General features: G+C 33.4%; 2 protein-coding genes across 2 annotated transcripts; both read right to left on the bottom strand.

Moving 5' to 3' along the window:
* Positions 1-373: 373 nt before the first annotated feature.
* Positions 374-8,714, bottom strand: LOC104218149 (ATP-dependent zinc metalloprotease FTSH 4, mitochondrial). Its single transcript, XM_009768569.2, has 7 exons — positions 8,304-8,714; positions 7,625-7,712; positions 5,980-6,243; positions 5,594-5,839; positions 5,375-5,499; positions 2,727-3,203; positions 374-1,677 (listed from the first exon to the last, which is right to left on the bottom strand). Exons 1-7 carry the CDS (start codon positions 8,328-8,330, stop codon positions 742-744), a joined length of 2,163 nt encoding a protein of 720 aa, XP_009766871.1. The 5' UTR covers positions 8,331-8,714; the 3' UTR covers positions 374-741.
* A 3,158-nt stretch (positions 8,715-11,872) lies between these two features.
* LOC138876007 (uncharacterized) lies at positions 11,873-12,364 on the bottom strand. The gene has a single exon (XM_070154892.1). It carries the CDS (start codon positions 12,362-12,364, stop codon positions 11,873-11,875), a length of 492 nt encoding a protein of 163 aa, XP_070010993.1.
* Positions 12,365-23,154: the final 10,790 nt, after the last annotated feature.

Below are 23,154 nucleotides of genomic sequence, written 5' to 3'. Positions count from 1 at the left end.
GATAATCTGCCTATTATCACATCATACTGTTAATATATCATTGCGATTTAATTTTTAAATGCAACATAAGATAATGTTTTGAACCAAAGTGAAAAGTTTACATAAAACTTGAAAGAGTTGATAGTATAATAGCTTCTTATTTTGATGCTGATTTAAGATTTGATTCCTTAAACTTTTTCTTTTAACAAATTTAAAACTACATAAAACTTGTATCATAAATCAGTTTTTTAAAGACTACAGACAACTAAAAAAAACTGTTAGAAAAACCATTAACGAAAAAAAAATCGTCACTCCTAAAATGATAATTATGTCACAATAAAAAAAATACATAAGACTTCCGCACAGGCTTTCCAAAGCCAAAAGAAAAAGCAGGTAACGAGTAAATGCATTATTGGAAAACTATTAAGTTCTGACACTGCGAAATTTTACAATATACTCATGAAAAATATCCAGCTCAAATTGGCAAGTAAATGAGTATGCTGATACTTAAAGTTAAGATCTGCAAGGTCAGCTAAGTGGCTTTATAACACCAAAAGAAAGAGGCCTTAGGACAACTAAATATGACATACACTTAGACAACATGAATTTGCCAATTTATCTGTTACTATTTCCATTGACCTCTAAACTCACCTCCATGCATTAATCACCTCCTTGATAGTAACTCAACAATGAAAAGGGTGGAATGAAAATGATCCCCTATATGCACATTGGATTGACAAAAACTACCAATAAGTTACCATACTAAGGTCCTACAGGAGCAATGCCTTTGGTTTTGGCTGCGGCAGTGGCCGCAGCTGCAGCGCCGGCTGCTGCAGCAGCGGCCGCAGCAGCAGCTGCTGCAGTTGGACTTGACGGAGGAGCTGGATTGGATGGTGATGTGCTCTCCTCAGTCACTAATTGAGGTTGCTGCTGTTGTGTATGTTGAGAATTGACCTGTGTAAGCAGGGCCTTTATCTGGTTTCCAGTCAGTGTTTCCTGCTCAAGTAATGCATTGGCAAGGGCATGAAGCTCTTTGTTGTGGGTGGTCAGAATCGTTTTTGCATTGTTGTAAGCCCTTTCAAGTAATTCTCTTACTTCCTTCTCAATGAGAAGCCTCGTTTCAGTGCTCATACTCTTCCCATTATCGTCATAGTTGTGGGTGACGAGCCCAACTTCTTTGCTCATGCCCCACTTGGTAACCATGGCCCTGGCGAGATTGGTTGCTTGCTGGAGATCGCTAGATGGACCAGAAGTTACTTCACTTTCTCCGAAAATGAGCTCTTCAGCGACTCGCCCACCCATAGCAACATCAAGCCGAGCAAGCATCTGCTTACGGGACATACTAGTCTCATCCTTCTCAGGCAATTGAGCAACCATACCGAGAGCCATACCACGTGGAACAATGGTTGCCTTGTGAACTGGAAGAGCCCCATCAGTATGAATAGCCACAAGAGCATGGCCACCTTCATGGTAGGCGGTAAGCTTTTTCGTCTCTTTGGATATGAAAGCTGATTTGCGCTCACTTCCCATCATGATCTTGTCCTTAGCATACTCTAGATCAGCCAAGCTTACAGCTTTGGCACCATCCATTGCAGCCTTCACAGCAGCAATGTTAACCAAATTGGCAAGGTCAGCACCAGAAAATCCAGGAGTCCCTCTAGCAATGATCATAAGGTCCGCATCATCGGCCTTAACAACCTGTCAGATAGGAAACATTTTAGACACGCAGATTAGAAATGATGCTAAATTAAACCCTTTAAAATTGCAGTTGCATGTGCGGTTTAGCTATCCAAAAGAGAGATTGTCAAAATAAACCACTCATGGTGGAATGTGTTCGAGCTGCCAACTCCAGTTTGACATGGTAACAAAGTTATTATTTTACCAGCAAGGGTTGTGGTGGATGGAGGGGATCCCTCCACCCTTAACCAGAGATTTTGGGATCGAGCCCTGGATAAAAAAATATTCATGATAGGGAGCACCCTTCTCCCGTAAATGGGCCTTACACGGGCCAGTCCGGATTAGTCGAGGCTCAATGCGGATACCGAATACCGGGTGGGAAACCAAAAAAGAAGTTTTTATTTTATTAAGTCTACAACAAAAAACTGAGGGTCTATCCCAAACAGCCTCTCTGCCCTTCCAGGGTGGGAAACCAAAAAAAGTTTTTATTTTATTAAGTCTACAACAAAAAACTGAGGGTCTAACGGAAACAGCCTCTCTACCCTTCCAGGGTAGGGGTAAGGCTGCGTACATCCTACCCTCCCAGACCCCACATGTGGGGATATACTGGGTGGTTGTTGTTGTTGTTGTTAAGTCTACAACAAAAAGAGATTTAACACCACATAAATAAACAGTAGCCACTCACAATCAATATCCAAGTAAAATGTGAGGTCAAAAATGCCACAAGGCAAGACACCTACAATGGGAGACCATTACGAGTAGGGAAAATTTAAGTGTACCAGGACAAACTAATTTCAGTTGGCATCTTGTTTATAAATAGTTTGATTCACAATATAGGTCAATGAAAAAGAGATTCACCAATAGAAAAAATAAAGAGGAAGAAAGACGACGGTGCACATGCATAATGAATTTCTAATCTAAATTGCTAAAAGAGATATAGACATAAGGAAAATCTATCAGCTATTAAATAAGCATTACAATAGCCTCGGATCACTACCAACAATTCGTGAGAACAATGACCTGGAAACTGCAGGGTCACCAGGAGATGCCCCAGTTTTCAGAAAAAATACCTTTGACATGTGAGATTCCAGAATCTGCTTCCGACCTTCAACATCAGGATTTGGGACAACAATGTTGCGATCAAAACGTCCAGGTCTCACCAGTGCCTTATCCAATGACTCAGGGAAGTTAGTGGCCGCAATCACAATGATTCCATCGTTCTGTTTGAAACCATCCAGCTCAACAAGCAACTGATTCAAAGTCATCCTCATATATTGCTGGTCCTTTGGGTTACGGCTACCTCCAATGGCATCAATTTCATCAATGAATATAATGCACGGTGATCGTTTCTTAGCAGCTGCAAAAAGGTCTCTTACTCTCCGAGCTCCAACACCAACAAACATTTCCTCAAATTCACTGCCACTGCACGAGAAAAAGGGAACCCCAGCTTCTCCTGCTATGGCTCTTGCCAACATGGTCTTACCAGTTCCAGGTGGACCAACAAGTAACACGCCCTTTGGGAGCTTGCCACCAAGACGAGTGAATCGCTTCAACAAAATGTCAAAATAAGCACTTGTAAAAACAACTGCCTCACGGCATAGAAAAAAAAAATCATCAAGATCGAGCAAAAATGACGATGGTAAACAGAAAAAATTAAACAAAGTAAGATTTAATAAGATGTTGCAAAATTAAGTCATAATCAAATTACCAACCAAAGTAGAAAGTCATATATTAGCCAACAGCTCAGAAACTTTGGTATGATGCAAATTGCAACATGAGCAAAAATCAGAATAGTTACTAACTTTCATTCCAGAGAAGTTAAAGAAAGGTGAATTGGAGAGGTTGGAAAGCCTTTCAAAATACTAGTTTATCTCCTCTTTTACTCCATAGGGGCACTGCCGCATTGACAAGCGAAATTTACCAGCAGAGATGTGATCATGATTGTAGTTAGCTTGAATTAGGTAGGTCCTTATCAGTAAGATTGGTCATGCTTGGTTTTGGTTTTAATTATATTTTCATTTTTAAAAAAAAAAAAAAGCTAACAAAACTGCCAAACTAACCAATTAATCTAACTTTCACCCGAGTCCCCATGAAGCTAACCTATGTGGCAGTCCGAACTCGTTCAACTCCCAAGCAGATAGAACAGTAACAAATACTTCTCTCTAATTAACTGAAGCTGCCAACCCACACTCGGCTACAACTATTTTCTTTAAATGGCAGTGGTCTGGGCCACTTTTGCGCGCACCTCAACTAATTAACCAGACTACCCGCTATCTACCACCATCGCAAGTACCAGCTTACTCTATCCACCAAGACTTAGACAGATGGAAAGCATTCATCTGGCGTGTTTTTACTTTGCTAGGATTTGAAACCTAGTCTGTCATGGTCCATTCCAAATGTATTGACCACTAGGCCACACCCTTGGATGCCACGATTAGCAACAACTATTTAAGCAGAATTAGAAGCTTAAGAACCTGTTAGATACTTCGCTTCATGTTCTACCCTCATTGGGTTTGTTCGTCAACTTCCCCAGCCCTAGCAGCAGCAAGGATGTTCTATGAATTGCCTCCATGTTATCATAATATACGGTAGCCAAGCTGGTGACGCTCTCACGTCACTTTACTTTTTCTCTTCCTTGCAGCCAAAGGCAAAGTCTAGTACTAGCAAATCTCCTGGCTAATTTGTAGTCTCGCGCTCCTAACAGTTTCACATAACTGAATTACTGGTAGCCAAATTAGAGTGGAACAGGTTTATCAGATTCAGCCTGTAGAGCATGGTAACTGATTTTCCAAACGTATAATGCACCAAATCTTTGGTTCGGCACAGAATCATTAATCTAAGCAACTAACCGCACAATAGGAGTCCTCCCATATATTTCGATACAAGCCTCAAGGATGTGTATGTAATGATGGCATACTCCCCCGAGTTTTGAACATGTGGGCCAGCTAACTCACCAGGATTTATCGGTCATAAAAATAAAAGAACGCATGATTCGGAACATGGATATTTGGATATTGGAAGGATACCCCAATTCCATCACCAACCAATTGTAACCTTGTTTTGATCAGAATTAGGAGCCATTTCAGATAACCAAAATCTTCAGTATTCAAGCATATGGAAATCCAACTGAAGAATTGAATGATCAGAGGCTACGTATGAACCCAAGAGAAATAGCCCATATAATGGTATTGTGGTTTCTCCTTCTATCCTTGCCTTTCTTGCCTCAATACCTAACATAGTGTGGATATAATTAACAAATAATAAACTTTTCAGATTGTTTTCCTGACACAAAGGGAGGAAGCGCTTGCTGCCAACTTCCCTATTTAAGTTTTTAATTAAGAAAAGGGAATATGTAAAGTCGGTACATATAACTAGCAAAACATAACTGACGTTCTCAGGTTACATGTATCCCTGTCAGATTCTCAGGTCATTTCCATCTTCCTTTGCTCTCTTTCATTGAACTTTTGTTGGGAAGAGGAGCAGATTAACTTAAAACAGATCTAGCTAAAACACAGTCAGAAAAGATAAATATCTATTATTGTTCCTCCATGAATAAAACCTCATATGTAATATCAGAGCACTCTCATGCCATCCAGCATTATCTTTGCTCACTTACATGGTCTTTGACACAAAAGATAAAATTTAGAATTTAATTTTCATTCCGACAGGAGAATATATGCGTTAGTGGTTATTGCAAATACCTCCCATATTAACTCACCTTAGGGTCTCGAAGATAGTGCACAATCTCTTCCAGCTCCCCTTTCGCCTCATCAACACCCTTCACATCAGCAAATCTTGTATTGGTTTCCATAGTCGGCTGCACTTCCTCATTTAGACCAAGTCCTGAGGCAGTAAACATCATTAACAAAAAAAGAACTTCTACTTACAATCAAATTCACCTGAACAAAAACCAGTAAAAATTACAAAGCTTGTATACCTTTGCTGATTCCTCTATCTTCAATGAGCGCACCAACACCTGAAATCAAGAGAAAGGCCAAACCAAGAGCACGGAATGTACGCCACAACTGTTCTTTGAAATGAGCCCCTTCAACAGCCACCATATGTATAGGAGCATTGGCAGTACCAAGCACACCATCCTTCATAGCTTTCCCAACATTTCTAAAAGCTGACAGAGCTCCTAAATTTGCTTCTTCCGCATGAGAGCTAGCAGTACCACCAATCCCTGAAAGACCTCTAGTCAGACACTAATTAGAACCTACAATCAACTTATCAAAAGCCTTAGTATCGAGTATGTAAGAAAACTAATTCAGCCAACTTGACAGCCCAAGCTAATGAGAGACAAACTTTCTTATTAGGTCTCACCTCTCTGCAATGTCCGGAGCAGCTCACTTTCATCTAGTCTATCAACCTTAACCAGCGCCTTAACATACTCCGAGAGTGCTGCTGGATTAGAATGAAGTGAAGGTTGACCTTCAAACAACCTTATGACTGCCTCTGGATCGTTCTTATGATATAGCTCTCTGAGATACGCCGCATCAGTAGCTTCTTCTGTTTCACGTACTCGACGGGCTAGGCTGCCCACATAACTTGATCGAAACCTTCCCTTGGTTCTTGCAGCTCCATGTACTGCACAATGAAGGGACACACGGGAGGATTACAACATGCTTTTCCCAGATAAAAGTAAGGTAATTATACTTTCAAAAGAACATCTATTGCATAACTGTACATCTCTTAATAAAACATGAAGCAAAAGGTCAAGCCAAACATTGAGAAAAGGTGAAGCAACCAGAAGAAGCCAGAAGCGTCTTTCGGAATTTAAACATTTTACTTGCAATATTTCAATGTACATTTTACTCTACCAACAAGCTGTCAGAAGGTCTTAATGTCGACTAGTTGTCTGCAATTTGCCAAAAGATGCAGAGGCTTAACATATTAGGCGATAAGCTCTTCATTTGCTCAAACGTTCACAAGACCAGGAAACATACTAACAAATATATTTCACAGAACCCAAGAGATAGCAAGTTTCATACTAGAAAGTCATATTACTCATAAAATGAGTTTAAACTTTCTCTTGTAAGCACAAAAAAGATCTTATGAAGGCAATTTAGGCAGCACAAACACCATGAAACTTAGGTACCAAAGACGTTATCCATTTTCATATCATAACGATTTCGAGTACAAAATAAAAATTCTTCTCAGCAAACACAAAAGAGGAGGCCGACACTATAGAGAGATTTCACCAGAAATCTTACTTTTGAAATATCGTGCAGCACCAATTATTACTTTTTAAATAAGTATGAACTGCAAGAATTCTTTATCTCAAAGCAGTTTAGACAGGTTGATATAAGGTAAATACTATTCCCATCTTAACAAAATCTTATATCCCTTTCATACATACGTTACCCACATCTCCTATCCCACTCTTCTACCTACCAAACATTGTCAACGATATCTTCATTATTACAGTTTCTCACTTCTTGACCTCAATTGCTATCTGCTCTGTTTCATATTCTACTATGGTCTATTTGTGCATTGCAGCTAAATTCTAGATCTGCTATTCTCAACCTCCCTTGAAGACTATTATTTGGAAACTGTACTGTTTGCTTTGGTATTTTTTTAAATGTATATCAATTTTGAATGTAAAAGATAAAACCTCTTTTTGATTAGTTTTGCCTAAATCGTTAGTAAAACCCAATCTAGCATGACGTAGAGGGTGAGAAAAGAGCGGGCAACAGTTACCCGCATTATTTATAGTGTTCCATACATTGTAGGTATGTCCATAGTGCAGTCTAAAAAAATATAGAGGCCCGACTTTTTGATACAACAAACATCTATCTAAAAATATATACATACAACAAGTAATAATTCCATGAACTCAACCATTCCATTTTTTTTGTTTAATTTCTCAACCATCAACCACTATAATATCTACAAAAAGAAAGGAAAAAAAAAACAAGAAGAAGAAACACGCCTCCACTTCATGAGTACAAAAATGTTTAGGACATACCTCCACCTCCTATAGCCTTTCCAGAGGTAAGATAGGTTCTATTGAGAAAATAGTTTAGCTGCCTTAGTTGAGATTGCTGCCTTTCAACCTGAATAACAAAAGTACAATTCAATGAATAAAAGAGGAGAGCAAGGAAAAAACCCATCATACCAAAACGAAGATTACGCAAGCCTTTGTACAGAAAACAAGCAGTGTAAGGGAAAAAAACTACACCACACAACTTTTACCATTTAAGCAGCTGAGAAAAGATCTCTTTTTTTTTCTTTAACTAACACTGATACTGAACCAACATAGTAAGTGTGTAACATGGATATCTGTAAAGCTATCACATGGAGCAAGATAAGCTAATTTTACACATAAAGATCCAATCTTTCAGTTTCATAACCAAATATAACAACGAGCAAATAAAGCTACACAAGCTTTAGCCTAAAAAAAAACATCATTAATACCCTATAACTGTAATCAGGGAAAGAAAAAGAGCAAACCCAATTTAAGAAGAGCTAATTACTCCCAAAAATCCAATTTTTGCCTACAAGTACCAAGATTAGGGTTTTTATGACCCAAGTCCCAACACACCAATAAATCTCCAATCATCAATAAACCCAATAAAAATTAAATAAAACTAATCAAAGATTAAATCTTTGAGATAAAATCTTGAGATAAGAGTGAAAGATGTGACCTGTCTGAGAAGGCGCATTAAAGCCATCTCTAAGAGCAATAAAGATTTGATCTTTTCTTGAACCCCTTTTCACCTTTCTCTCAAAACCTTCCTCCTCTTCTTTTTTATCTAGTTTCTTGGTGCTTCTACTGAAATTGTTGTGAAATTTTTTGGTGATCGAAAATGGAGAGAGACAGGGGAAAGGGGAAGTTGATTTTTTTTTTCTTCCCAGAGAAATACTTTAAATATTTATTGCTACTGGTAAATAAAAATAAATAAGTAATTGAACAATTTTTGGGATGGAAAAGAAAAGAAACAATTTTTTTGGAAATATCTCAGAAAGGGTAGAGGAAAAGATTGAATTTGGAGGGGGTAATGGTGCTACCTTTGTGCACCGTGCGTCAAAGAGCACCTCTAGAATTTATTGTATCCGGGAAGAGGTCAAGTCATGAAAGGTCTCCGGGAATAAAAGGAATTTTTATATTCCTATTCCATATAGAAACTATATTACCCTCAATGTTTAAGGTTTGATTTAATTATATTTAGTATACCTAATTATCAATTTTATACCATAATGTGTTTTAAGTGTACAATTAATGTACCGTATATCACTTCTTAATTAACGCTACCGTATATTCCTCAAAATCCCCACCCCCACGTTTCTCTTTCCCAAACTCACACCCTCACCCACGTATCTCCACACACCCACGTTTCAAACCCATTATTCTCTCTGCTAAAACCAGAGAAACATATGTAACACCCTCCATTAACGTCCAATTTCAAGTTTTTTCTTCTAAAACCAGTCAAATTTGAAGTCAAATCTTCAAAGTTCATACACACATTTACCTTCAGCTTCAAATTTTCTCAATGAAGAAGAACAAACCTTCAAAGAGACAAGAGAGCAGCAATTCCACCATTGACAACCACTAAAAAACTTTGAATTCAAATTTGGGTTTTCAAAAATCATTATTTGTTTTGATTGGGTGTTGTTGTAAATAATTGGGAATATTTTTTGGAGTTTATATCTTAATTTTGAGGGGTTTTGGTGAAGATTTAGACTTGGTTTTGGTTTAATTTCAGATTGAAACTCGTCGAAGAAGAAGAAGAAGAAGAAGAAGAAAGAAGAAGAAGAAGAAGAAGAAGAAGAAGAAGAAGAAGAAGAAGAAGAAGAAGAAGAAGAAGAAGAAGAAGATATGGCATACATTATATTGCAGTAATTGTAGATAAATTGTAGACTGTTTTTTGCAGAAGATTTGTAGAAGTTTTAGTCGTTTTTTATTTGTGTAAACAGAAAACAAAGCATCTACAATCAGAATACAAATAATCTACAATTTATCTACAAAATATCTACAAACTGGGTACATTGAATTTTAATATCCCAATTCCCATTCGATTGTAGTTTAATTGGGATTTTCGACATAATTGCGTTTTTTAAGAAGATTTGTAGAAATTTTAGCCGTTTTTATTTGTGAAAACAGAAAATAAAGCATCTACAATCAGAATACAAATAATCTACAATTTATCTACAAAATATCTACAAACTGGGTACATATTTGGAATCGACATGCTTCCCCTGAAATATATGTTTCACATTTTTTATATATATTTTTGTCCAAAACAGTACTAAATCATCCACTTTAATACAATTTTTATACAATGTTGTTCAACTTTCATACAATAGGAAAATGAATAAAAGATAAATAAATAAACAACAGTCTACAATTTATCTACAATTTATCTATAATTTTTCCAATATGTTTTCTTCTTCTTCTTCTTCTTCTTCTTTCAATCTGAAATTCAGTTAAAACCAAGTCTAATCTTCACCAAAACCCCTCAAAATTGAGATATAAACTCCAAACCATATTCCCGATTATTTTCAACAACACCCAATCCAAACAAATAATGATTTTTGAAAACCCAAATTTGAATTCAAAGCTTTCAAGCTTTTTAATGGCTGTCAATGGTGGAATTGCTGCTCTCTTTTCATTTGCTTTGTATTATAGAAATTTGCGATTGAGAAATAGATATAGATGTAGAGAGAATTTCTGGAAACAAAGTGTATCGCAAAAACAGATTATGGAAAATCTTGTTCTGTGTTGTGGAAGATCAGAGTGAAGCCGACGATAATTATGGAATGTGCGTGATTTGCGTTGGGGAAGATCTGGAAAATATTTAATTCCCCTTTTTTAGCGCGCAAAATAAGGAATCATAAAGCTACAGTGATTCCTTATTTAATGCATTGTATATATTAGGTAGAAATACTATTAGCATGAAGGGTAATAAGAAAACTATGAACATACTTGGTAATATAGTTTCATATATGGTATATATACGAAAAAGCCTAAAAATAAAATTATAAAAAAAGAAAATATCGAAAGGTCTATATTACTCATACTATCATTTGTTTCTCTTAAACATTTTAAAAAGGCTAAATGGCCTCGTGGCCGGCTACTTAAACTTGCATCCATTTATAAAGTCGATAGACGAACTTGCAACTTTCCTATTTGAACACTACTACTTGATAAATTGGATATTATAAATACCTCTATTAAAGTGTGATCATTAATTGCGCCGACAAAGATGACGCATCACATGTTAAGCTTTTTATTGTTTGACACATATAATTAGTGTGTCCCATTTTATAAGAATTAATTTATCAAACTTTGAAATTCTTTATCCTTCTCCTCTTCTCCCATATCACAGTGGGAATACAACTGGAAAAACTTCAAAATTATTCGTCGACAAAATTTCTCTATATATTGTCATTTAAATGCCTCTCTTGAAAATTCTCCTTCATTCCTTCTCCCCAATAATCATCTCCTCATTTAGACCACCATACAAAGATTCATAGAAAAGTACAGGCGCTTCACTTTTTTGATCGGCAATAAACTAGATCGGAGAACATGAACGGTATATCAACGTAATCATCTTCATCTTCAACCAGTTTGGCCACTTAAACTTGTATCTGTTTACAAAGCCGATAGACGAACTTGTTAAAATACTCTGATACCAGCGGAGAACATGAACGGCATACCAGCACTGGAGTACTGTGTTATTGCATTTAAAGTTGAAGATGATTACGTTTCAGTTAAAGAGGACTGAACTACAAGTGTACCATATCAGTAAATCTTAAGGAGGGTGTTTTATATCTTATACATGAGACTATTTTAAATGGCAATACAGTTACTAGTTAAATGAAGAATATTATATATATGAAAATACGTGTTGTTTAATTCATCATATATTTAAATTTTTAATTCAGTTGATCAAATATCCAATAAAAATTATTTCTATTTTACTAATCCCTACATATTAATCCTTATAAAATTACAATCCTTGGATAACTTTATATGTTTTTCTAAAATGAAATTGCGCCGTTTGGTGGCGTGGTCCTTTCATTCCTGTTATAATAAAAATTACATAATTAGAAAGAGGATAAAACATCTACAATTCTAATTTTCAGGATTTTGGATTACCCAATCTCAGTCCCTTACAAAAAATAGGTCCTTACACATACAAAAAAAATAAAACCTTTATAGCTTACAAAAAGGGCAACTTAACTTTATAAATAAAGTTCTTATGTCGGATCCTTAACCAGCCATGTCCAATCTATAAGGTCCTTTAGCACCATGCGGCAAATCAGAAGAAGAAGTGAATACCGCATCTGTCTTATCAATGCTCCATTTAGCCAACGTGTTGGCAACTTGATTAGCCCCCCCTAAAGCAATGTTGAATTCTGCAATTAATATTAATCTGGTTGACAAGGCTTTTGGCTTCTCTAATGACATGACACCGTGCATTTGCCATGGCACTTTGTTAACTCCTTTCAACATCTTCACGACTAGCAAAGAATCACATTCGAGAATTAACTGGGAATAGCCACTCAGCACATACCAATGCAGTCCAAAAAGCACAGCTCTTGCCTCTGTCATATTGCTACTAGTCATCCCCAATGAAGAAACAAAAGCCACGATCATATTACCACTATGGTCCCTGCAAATTCTTCCTGAGCTAGAATATCCTTTCACATTTTTACTCTCATCGGTATTTATTTTTATCCATGAATCAGGGGATTTTCCCATTTAACTAAAAGGCGCTCAATTTTGGAGTGAGCCTGGTAATAAATTCTTTTCACATATGCTCTTGCATCTCTATATCTTATTGCGCACCTTGCCTTCCAAATTTTCCAACATATAACCATAGGAGTGACTTGTAGAAGAGTCTGATCGACCATATTTTTTGGTTTGGTACTCCACCACCTAAGCATCATAGTTCAAGTTGGTATATCATCCCATCTAACACCTAAAGAGCTACCAAATATTTTCCATGTCATAGCAGCTATATTACCCCCCATGAAAATATGATTTAATGTTTCCCCTTGTGAGCTTCTACAACAAAAATATTTAGACACATACATATGTCCAAACTTTACAAGAATATCATTAAAAGGCAATTTTTCATAAAGTATCCTCCACATAAGAAAAGAAGTTTTAAATGGGAGGTATTTATTCCATATCCTCTTAATAAAATCTGACTTCTCTCTCTACTCTGCCTAGCCAAATTTCAATCAGAAGATGTAGTAAATGTTTCACTATCATTAGGGATCCAAATGGGCAAATCTGGACAGCTTTGGTCTCCAATGGATAAGGAAAGACTGAACTTGTTCAACTTGGAACCCAGGACAGTACATGTGGTCAATCTCCCATTTGCGATTAGTATATCTTTCTCAGTCATAATTTTCTTCATCTGACTCTTCTATATCCTTGTTTATTTCATTTTCAGAGAACTCGTTTTCTGATATCTCATATATGCTGTCTTCACTGCTTAATTCATAATCTACATATTCTACTTGTGTATATTTATCATTATCTATCAATATTTCGGTAATTTGTTTCTTCTTTGGGTTTTTTGGTAATTTACAATCTTTGGCTAAGTGTCCTAGCTTTCCACAATTATAGCAAGTACATTCTGTTAGTTTTTTCTTTTTCCTATATGGTTTTTTATGTTTATAATTTTTTACATAATATCTTCCTCTTGGTTTCCTATATTTATATTTTGAATATTTTGATTTAAATTTCTTTTTCTTTCCTTCTTTTTTGTAATATTTATCTGTGCAGCCAAATTGGGGTGCTATTCTACTTTTGCAACATGCCAAATTTTTTACTAATATTTTTTCCATTTTCATGTTTTCTTTATATTTTTCACATAATTCTATAAACCAGTTTTGTAGAAATTTTATCCTTGCTCCTAATGTATCTGCTAGTCCTGCTTCGTTCCAATTTTTTATTATTTTTGAGCTAAAGGGTTCTGGTAATTTTGTAAAATATAATTTTCTTATCTCTTTACTTTCATCCGGACTATATGTTCCTTTATAATAATAGTCTCTAAATGCACAAGTATATTCATCTATATAACACATATTACATATTGCTAATTTTGTCATTAAATTCCTATTTGTAATTTTTTCTTTATTTTGTTCTTCTACTTCTGTTGTCATACTACTAAATTCATTTCTTATTGCTATTTCATATTTATTTAATATATCTGTAACTGTTGTTGTAGTTGTATCGTCAAGTTTCTTATTACTTCTTAATGTGTCTAAGCTTTCGCTTGATAAGTTTTGTAACCATAATTTTACAGTTCCTATTAATGTTCTTTCTATATATCCTGGTGTTTCCGCTATTGCTATTTTATTATCTATTAGTTGTTTTGAGATATATCCTATCCATAATTGTATTGTTTTATTTATATCTGCTACACAATCTAGATCTAAAAAATTATATTGTTCAGTTATCTGTCTTGGTGCCCATTTCTTATTTAACCTTTTATCCCATAATGTTTTGTTTCTATCATATGCATCATAACTTACTCTGTAATAGGTTGGGTTTAATTGTTTTGGATTTTTTACTCCTGATGTGTTTGGTTTATCCTCGTTCATATCTCCTGTATTTATTTCTGGTTTATTTTTATCTTTTATGTTTTTCTATAAGTTCTGTGTATGTTTCACTTGTTTCTGAATAATTTTCTCCTAGTTCTGTGTCTTTATCACTTTGTTCATTTATTTCGTTTATACTTATTTTTGATGGACTCTCCTGTACTTCTTCTAACTGTAATTTGAACTTTTCTATCTCATTTGTTAGTTTTAGTTCTTGTTCTTCTTCTTTACGTTTTTCCTTTTCTTTTAGTTTATTTGCATACATCTGTTTTAGCATCTCTAATTCTTTTTCTAATTCTGTTATTTTAGTGTTTTTTACTTCCTCTATCTGTTGTATTTTTTCTTTAGCTTGCTGTTGTATTTCTTTAATCTCTCGTTTTCTATCTATTTCTTCGTTTTCTTTTGTTATTCTAACCATGGCGGTTAAACTATCCTCTAGTTTTACAGTTTCTTTTTCTAACATTAAGTTTAGGTTATTTCCTATTTTTTTATATCTTCTTCCTAAGTTGGAAAATATTATTGTTATTTTTAATCCTTCTGGATTCTCATATGTTTTCTCTTCTAGTGCGAATTCTTCTTTATTCATCTTTTATCCTTTAGATAACAAACATATTTATATTCTGTTTTAGATATTATATCGATTAATTTAGACAGCCTAGCTTTGTTTATTTTTGTGATACTTAAGTATTCATATTCTATGTATAGTTTCTTTAGTTTCTTTCTAATTTTCTGCGATTTCTTAGTTATTTTAATTGTTTCACTGTTTTGCGGGTTTGTACTATTAATGTCAGTGTTATTTTTCATGATTTGGTTCTTAATATAAATGTTTGTTTTCCATAGCTCTGATACCAATTTGGATTTGGGGGGGTCATCTTTATTTTTTTTTTATCTTTAATACTGAGATGTATACCTGTTGATACATATATCCATGATTTCTATATTTCTCAGATTTATTTCTTTTCTGTGTTGATAACTTTCAAGATTATTTTCATAGAATTCAATTTCTTTTTCTATAGTTAATAAAGCTTTATTACGTAATCTATTATATTTAATTATGTATTTGCAGGTTTTAATATTGTGTTTAACACAATCTATTTTTCTATTTATGTTACTGAGGTTTTTAAGAAGTTTCCATTTCTGGGTGTTATAGAATCTTATGTAATGAAAAGTGTTATGTTTCATTTATAAACAGATTTTATTAACTTGATATGTGATCATTAATCTGAATATAAATCTAATTCATATAGATCTAATATATCTATTTCTTGTGATACAATTAGTTCTGTAAATGCTTGTTCCATTACATATATTATTTCAAAAGTAACTAAAATATCATAAATTTTTCTTTTAACATCGTTATTAAGTCTGTTAAAGATATATAATATAAGTATTTTGTAGTCAATATTTTCTTCTAATAAATACGTGTGGTTGTTCATTCAGATTTACTATTTATCCTTATCATGTGTTTACTAAACATATTCCCTCTAACCTCTTTGTTTATCATAGAGTTTATCATATTTTAATAAGTTATACTGAACAATCTTTTCTGGTCACTACCATGTTTTTCATGCTTCAATCATTTACCCTAACAGCGCCTCAACTCTGTGTACTCCCCTAAACGGCTTCCTTGCCTACTGGTTTCCACTTTAGGATGGCATAGTCTGGGCTTAACTACTCTCAGCATTATTAGACAGGCAAACTTTCTCAAGATGTTCTTTATAACAGTACTATAACATGATAAACAATTATGATATTCAAGAGATTATAAGGAATATAAGAGTTTAGTTAAACATGATTATGAATAAACTTACCTGGTTTTGTAACTCGTTTGAATGCTCCATAACTTTCAGAAGTTTGTATATAATCAGATATTTTATTGAGAGAAGATAAGAGAGAGAAGGTGAGGATGAGGATGTCCCTTCTTCCTCGGATTTACATTCTATATATAGAAAATTAAAACTACTCCTACTGTTCACAAATGACTCTTACTATTCATGAACGACCTTTACTATTCATGATTATGACTCTTACTATTTACTTTACGACTTTTTTACATGACTCTTACTATTCATGAACGACCTTTACTGTTCATGATTATGACTCTTACTATTTACGACTCGACCCTTTACATTATTTGTTTTCAATAGCTGTTTCCTTCATTTGTCTTCTTGCTGATACCTTCATTCTAGTTGGACTTCTGGTACATAGTTATCATCTCCGTTGCACTTTGAACATATGTGGTCTGGATATTTGTGTCCCACTAGTTTGCAGTATCTTGTCAATAACTCGTTTGAAATAAATTCTTTTTTCAATGCTCTGGTAGTTGGTTGCATTTCTGGCTTTAATAATGATAAAATCCATTTCTGGACTTCATCCATATCTCCTTGTCGTAGTTCCTTTGAGTTGGCATATATCATTAACTGGTCTCTGGAATAGTAGCTCCAGATAGCATTTCCTTGTAGATAATTGTTAGCTAGTTCTTGAATAATAGTTGCTATACCAATTATTCTTTTATTGGCATAGAAACTTGGTATCTCCATTTTCTGTATCTCCGGTTGTTTCTCTATCTCTTCCGGTATTATCATATCTCGTGTTAGTCCTATCTTTATCACCTGTATTATGGGTTTTATTTCATCATATAGTATTTCCGCTGGTGCTGTATAGAATTTGATGAAGAATAGGTTGCCTTTTGTAATTCTCTTGAAGGTGACAAATGCTTTGTATAGCTCTGGTATTCCAATTATTTCTTCTCCGTCGTGGGTATATACAGTGCTAAGTAGTCCGTAGTTGTAACATGTTTTTACTAGGTTGGCCTTTGTTTTTGGTTGGGCTATTAGCCTATTATATCCCTGTAGTTTTTGGGTTACATAATCCTGTGTTGGATCAGAAGTAGTAGTTGATCTGGGGTTTAGGTTCAGAAATGTCTGAATTTTATATATATTCTCAATATACGTTTGGGTAATATGGTTATATACCCTTTTGTTGTGGTGTAGGCTATTAGCATAGGTTGTAATTTGTGGGGTTATAACTATTGCTTCTTTTGGCTTTTTTGATGTAAATGGCTTATCAAATACGCTGTTTAGGTTTACATTGGTATGTAGCTTCTTGTTAACTTGTTTGCTTGTGCCTGCAGCTGTAGTTAAACAAACTTTGTCATGGGTTTTATGGAGTTTCCCAACGTCTCCTTCTACCTCTGGAAGTTTAGAGTCTTCCGATCGACTTAGCTCCGCATTTTTATAGTCATGCTGCTGACTTTCTAGCTGTTGTAATCTTTTTCTCATACTCTCCATCTGTAAGGATAGAGTAGTAAGGATTGCAAATGTATCTTTTGGTTCTTGGTTCTCATCAGTTTGAGTACCTTTGTCTTGATAAGTAATCTGCAATAACATTTTTGTCAGTCCGTATTACTTCAATTGTAAATGTAAAATTTTGTATATTTAATACAAGTCTCCTTATTTCCTTTGTAGTTACTGAATCCTGTACTTTCCGAGTTATCCACCATTTTACTTGTGTATTATCTGTTCTTACTATAAATTTGTTATAAACAATATATGGCTCAAATGCTAACAAACATTTATATAATCCAAATAGTTCTTTCCTATTTATTTCCCATTTTAATTGTGGTTCCGTGTATGATCCGGAATAATATCTACAATGGTGTTCAATTTTTTCATTATCATATTTATATTTTAGAACTCCTCCGTAGCTGTGATCACTAGAATCAGTTTCTACAATATATGTAAATTGTTTCTTTTCATCTGGAAAATATAGTTTTGGTAATTTTTTACACATATTTTTTATCTTCTGTATATGTATTTTATCTTTTTCGTCAAAATGATATTCTATGTCCTTTTTTAATTTTTTCTGTAATGGTTTTAAGTTTTCTGCTAATTTAGGAATATATTCTCTTACTTGGTTAACCAATCCTAAAAATGATTGTAACTTCTTTTTTGTATCAAGTGTTTCATTCAAGTTAATTATTTTTTGTACTACATGGGTTTGCATTTTTATTCCGTTTTTATCTATTTGTATACCTAAAAATTCTATTTGATTTTTCATTACTTCTGCTTTCTTTTTACTTAAACTTATTCCTGATATTTCTACAATGTGTATGAATTTTTCTAGTAGTTTTATATGTTCGTTCTCTGTTCTAGAATATAGCAATATATCATCTATATATATTATACAATTTTCTAATTGGTTGAAGTAATTATCCATAAAATGTTGATACCTACCTGGTGCATTTTTATATCCAAAAGGTAATACGTTCCATTCGTAAAATCCTTGTGGTACTGTGAATGCTGTTAACTTTTTAGATTCATCTTCTAGTTTTAAATGGTAAAATCCCGATTTACAGTCAAACTTACTAAAATAGTTATATCCTTGTATTTGTCTGATTTTTAGTATTTTATTTGGTATCGGATAATTATATGTTTTTGTTTTTGCATTTAAGTTTCTATAATCTATAACCATACGACTTTTTCCTCGTTTTTGCTCACTATGTTTATTTACTATAAATGCCGGGCTAGTATGTTTACTATTACTTTCTTGTATGTACTTATTGTCTAATAATTCCTTTATATGCATTTTAAATTCTGTTAAATCATTAAAATTGTATTTTAAAGGTTTTTGTGTTATTATGCTATTTTCATCTATTAGTTCAATCTTTATTTTTGTTTTATGTTTTTCCCATCCTCGGAGTGGATTATCATTATATAGTAATTCTAATTTATCTTGTAGTAATTTTATTTTATTTATTGAGAAAATGATTATTTCTATATTATGGTTACTTTGTATTACATTTTCTAATTTTTGGGTAATCTTTTCACTTCCTTTAATCCAGGGTGTTGTTTTTCTTACTTTATTATTTACTCTTTTTGCTCCTAATTTTTGTTTACACGGGGTAGTAAACCACCAATGTGTTTTTGTTATAATATGTGGGTATAATTTATCTAAAAATGGCATTCCTAATAATATATCTTTATTTGTGAATTCGTAACTATATATTTCTTCTATGGTTAATATTTTATCCCATATTTGTATTTTTATATTTCTTGCTTTATATGTTATCATACTTCCTTCATTATTAAATCCTGTTACTACTATGGGGGTTTTTAGCTTTTCCCATTTACTTTCTGGTAAACAATTATGTCTACACATATTAGCTTCTGCTCCTGTATCCATCATAGGTGTATAATATCTATTATAATATCCTTCTACTATTATTTTGGCAAGTATATATATTTTTGGCATTATATTAAGGTTCTTTTTATTATTATTTTCTTGTTTTCATAACTTATTGTTAATTGCCTATCTTCTAATTTATATGGTTTGACTTTTTCTAACCATTTTATTCCTAGTGTAATGTTTTTATCGCCTTGATATATTTTAAAATTTATTAATATTGGTATTCCTCCAATAATTAATTCTTTTTCAGTTGTTTCTTCGTTTTTTCTTAACGCTTTTGGTAGTTCTGAATTTTGCTGTTCTATTGTTACTATCTCTTGTTCTGGTATTAATTCTCTTATAACATAATTCTCTTCCTGTCCTTGTATTTATTAGTATTAAATATTTTCTTTGGTCCATTATTCCTGTTATATAATAATGGTGTGAGTTTATTTCTTCTATTTTTTGTTCTATTAATTTTTGTGGAGTGGTATAATTTATTCTTCTTGATGTACTTCTTGATGTACTTCTTGATGTACTTATTCTTGATGACGTTTCTGGCATTTCATTATTTATTCGTTTTGATGTGCTTAATCTTTCTTTTACTATTTCTAAATCTTCATCCATGTCCATTTCCGTATAACTGTAATCATTGTTGTCTATAACTGATACTATTCTTTCGAATGGATTTTCTATTTTTATTTTATTTATTTTATTTTTAGCTGTTATCTTATGTTTTGTTGTTAAGACATATAGATTTTTACATCTTGCTGTGAATATTTTACTTCCTGGTGCTAATTCTATTCCAGACATTTTCCAGTATAGTACTAATGATTTATCTATATTTTTATCATCTACTGCTACTGAATAGTTGGCACTTACTATAAATTTAAATTTTTGGTATATTAAGTTACCTCTTACGGCACTTATTATACTCTTTTCTATAGGTTGTACAATTCTATCATCTGCCAAGTATATTTCTATAGGGGTATCTATTCCTTCCCTAAAACATGCTTTTATTAGGATCTCCGTTCCTCCTAAGTGTACATATTTTATTGGATTTTTTGCTTTTATATCTTGTATTTCTTTATTTAGTAGTCTTTTATTTAAAATTGGTATTTGTGCTTTACCTTTGATGTATTTACAATCTATTATATGTTCTCTTTGGCTTACTACATAGTATTCTTCTTTCTGTCTTTTAAACCAATTCTTTATTGTTGGTACTTCTAATATTTTGTCTATGCTTAGATCCAATTCTTTTCCTTTTATTTGTTCAAATATATTAGCGTCAAATATTATTTTTTGTTCTGAAGATTGTTCATCTTATCCTACTGGTATTCTTCCACATGAATAATTTGAGCTATAGCCCCATATTTGAACAGTTATCCTACCATAACTTAATATTACCGGTATGTATCCTCCATAATAGGTTATTCTCAACCTTTTCTCTTACCTTGATCATCGATCTCCAAGCTAGAGACTATGTAGGCTTGCATACCACAGCCACCGGAGAGACGAAGCTGCAATATTTGAATTTAACAAAAGATGACCACAAAGATGAATTATTTCTAAACCTCCACCACCCATTCATCGTCAAGCTCTCACTGATATCCACCATTTTCCTAAATCCCAAACTTCTTTCCTCGGTAGGAAAACACATTTTGGCCCATGAAGCCCAGTGATAACTATGTTTTCCCTCATATGTACCCTAGAACCATATAAATTTCAACCTTCTTGAGGACTACTTTGGGAGGTTCAAAAGCTGCCAACAAATAAATGGATTGAGATTGAAGAACATGTTTGACCAATATAGCTTTTCCCCCCATCTGATAATAGCTTTCCTTGTCACCTTGTAGAATTCTTGACAATCTAGTGCACCATGTCACCAAAATAAGCAATTTTCTGTCTTCCAACATATAATGGGCACTCCAAATATGTTATAAGAAAACTAGTATTTCTATATCTTGTTATCTCCATGCCCTGAATACCACCAGAGCTAGCCTTTGGATTCATTAAGAAAAAACTTTTCTCAACATTAATTAACTGGCCGAAGCACTGCTCATAGTTTTGGAGTTGACGACGAACTCTAAGGATCTTTTTCTACCTCAATAAAATATCATGACATCATCTGCATAATCCAGATGCGTTAATTGAGGTTCATGACGCGACATACTAAAAATCATAAAATGTTAGATTTATGATAATTGGTTGAGCATCTTGGATAACACCTCATCTCCAAGGATAAATAGAGCTGGCGACAAAAGGTTTCCTTGCTTTAAACCCCTAGTTTCTAGCTCCATTAATAAGCACAGAATACCACACATTGAAAATAGATCTCCACACGAGGTCTAACAAATTTTCTGAGAAATCGAGCTTCCTCAGAACAACCATAAAAAATACTGTATCAATTAATCTATTCTATGACATGGACATATCCATCTTTTATGACAACATTTCTTGCCATATTATGAATAATCTCCTGAGCCAGTAACACATTCTCTGTAATAGATCTTCCTTGGATGAAACCAGTTTGGTTTTCTGAAGTGATTCTGCATAACAATGAAGTCAATCTAGTACTCATAATTTTGGAAATAACTTTATTAGAAACATTATTGAGGTTAATAGGTCTCATTTCACTGAAAGAACTGGGGTTATCAACTTTAGGTAGAAGAACGAGGCAAGAAGAGGTGTAAAACTTTGTTAATTCCGTCCCATTGAAAAAAACTCTTTACAACATCAATGAATTTCTTTTTAATAATATTCCAACAACTTTGATAAAATGCCGCACCAAATCCATCTGGCCCGAGAGCACTACTGGAATTAAGACAAAAAATAGCTCTCCTAATCTCATCTTCATTTGGAATAACACACAAAGCTTCATTATCTGCCTGAGAAATATTTTGATCAAAGCAGTCCACACGATGTAAGTCTGGTTGAAAGTCATCTTTGAAAAGGTTAGAGAAATAATCAACTGTCTCTTTAGCTATATCCTCCTCTCCATTAACTCATTGTCCATCTGTATTTTGTTACGCATATAAAGTATCTATTTATTATTTCTACTAATTTTTCTTCTCTTTATATGAACGAGACAAATAAATTTTGTCTATATGATAATTTTGGTAAAAATGTTGCTTACTTATTAAAGGCCTTCTCTTTCAATTCTATTTCTTAAAGTGAGCGAATTACAATTGGAGATCTAAACGAAGAAAACTTAACTCCTTTGTAATGTTATTTGTATGAACAATGAATTAGAAAAAGTTATATATATTAGTACTAGGGAAAGTTTATTATAAAAGAAGGATTGGCGATCAATTTAATTACTCGATTTACCACAATTCTCAGACATACAATTATAAATTTGCTTAATAATGTATTCGACATCATAGCTAAAAAAAAAAAAAGAGTAGCTATATAATTATCTCTTTAAGGTTTCTTATTAGTTTGAAGAAAAAAAATCTGAATAATAAACATAAGCGATATATATACTTTGTATAATATAATATGTTTACGTGTTTGACTTTGGTTGCTCGTTATTCTAGATTTTGCCAGAGGAACCTTTTTCTGATTGTTATCCTCACTTCAATAGAACCTTTTCCCCTTAAATTTTAGAAATAAAATCATATAATTGTTTGACCAAAAATTTAGATTCGGATTCAACCAATTAGATTTAAATAAAGTAGAGTCAATCTTAGCTAATACTAGTAATATCTAGAAGATAAAATAACTGATTTTGTAGTAGATAATATGTATGTTTGACCTAATGGCAATAAA

This window comes from Nicotiana sylvestris, chromosome 8, assembly GCF_000393655.2.
Source record: "Nicotiana sylvestris chromosome 8, ASM39365v2, whole genome shotgun sequence".
Lineage (NCBI taxonomy): Eukaryota > Viridiplantae > Streptophyta > Magnoliopsida > Solanales > Solanaceae > Nicotiana > Nicotiana sylvestris.
The sequence above is the reverse complement of the archived record's forward strand: the minus strand, read 5'-3'. Positions and strand labels throughout refer to the sequence as shown.

Coding starts and splice junctions, on each gene's coding strand:
- LOC104218149 (XM_009768569.2), bottom strand. CDS start 8,330: ATGGCTTTAATGCGCCTTCTCAGACAG. Junction 7,713..8,303: donor TAATGCGCCTTCTCAGACAG/GTCACATCTTTC, acceptor TTTGTTATTCAG/GTTGAAAGGCAGCAATCTCA. Junction 5,500..5,593: donor AGATAGAGGAATCAGCAAAG/GTATACAAGCTT, acceptor TTACTGCCTCAG/GACTTGGTCTAAATGAGGAA.
- LOC138876007 (XM_070154892.1), bottom strand. CDS start 12,364: ATGGGAAAATCCCCTGATTCATGGATAAAAATAAATACCGATGAGAGT.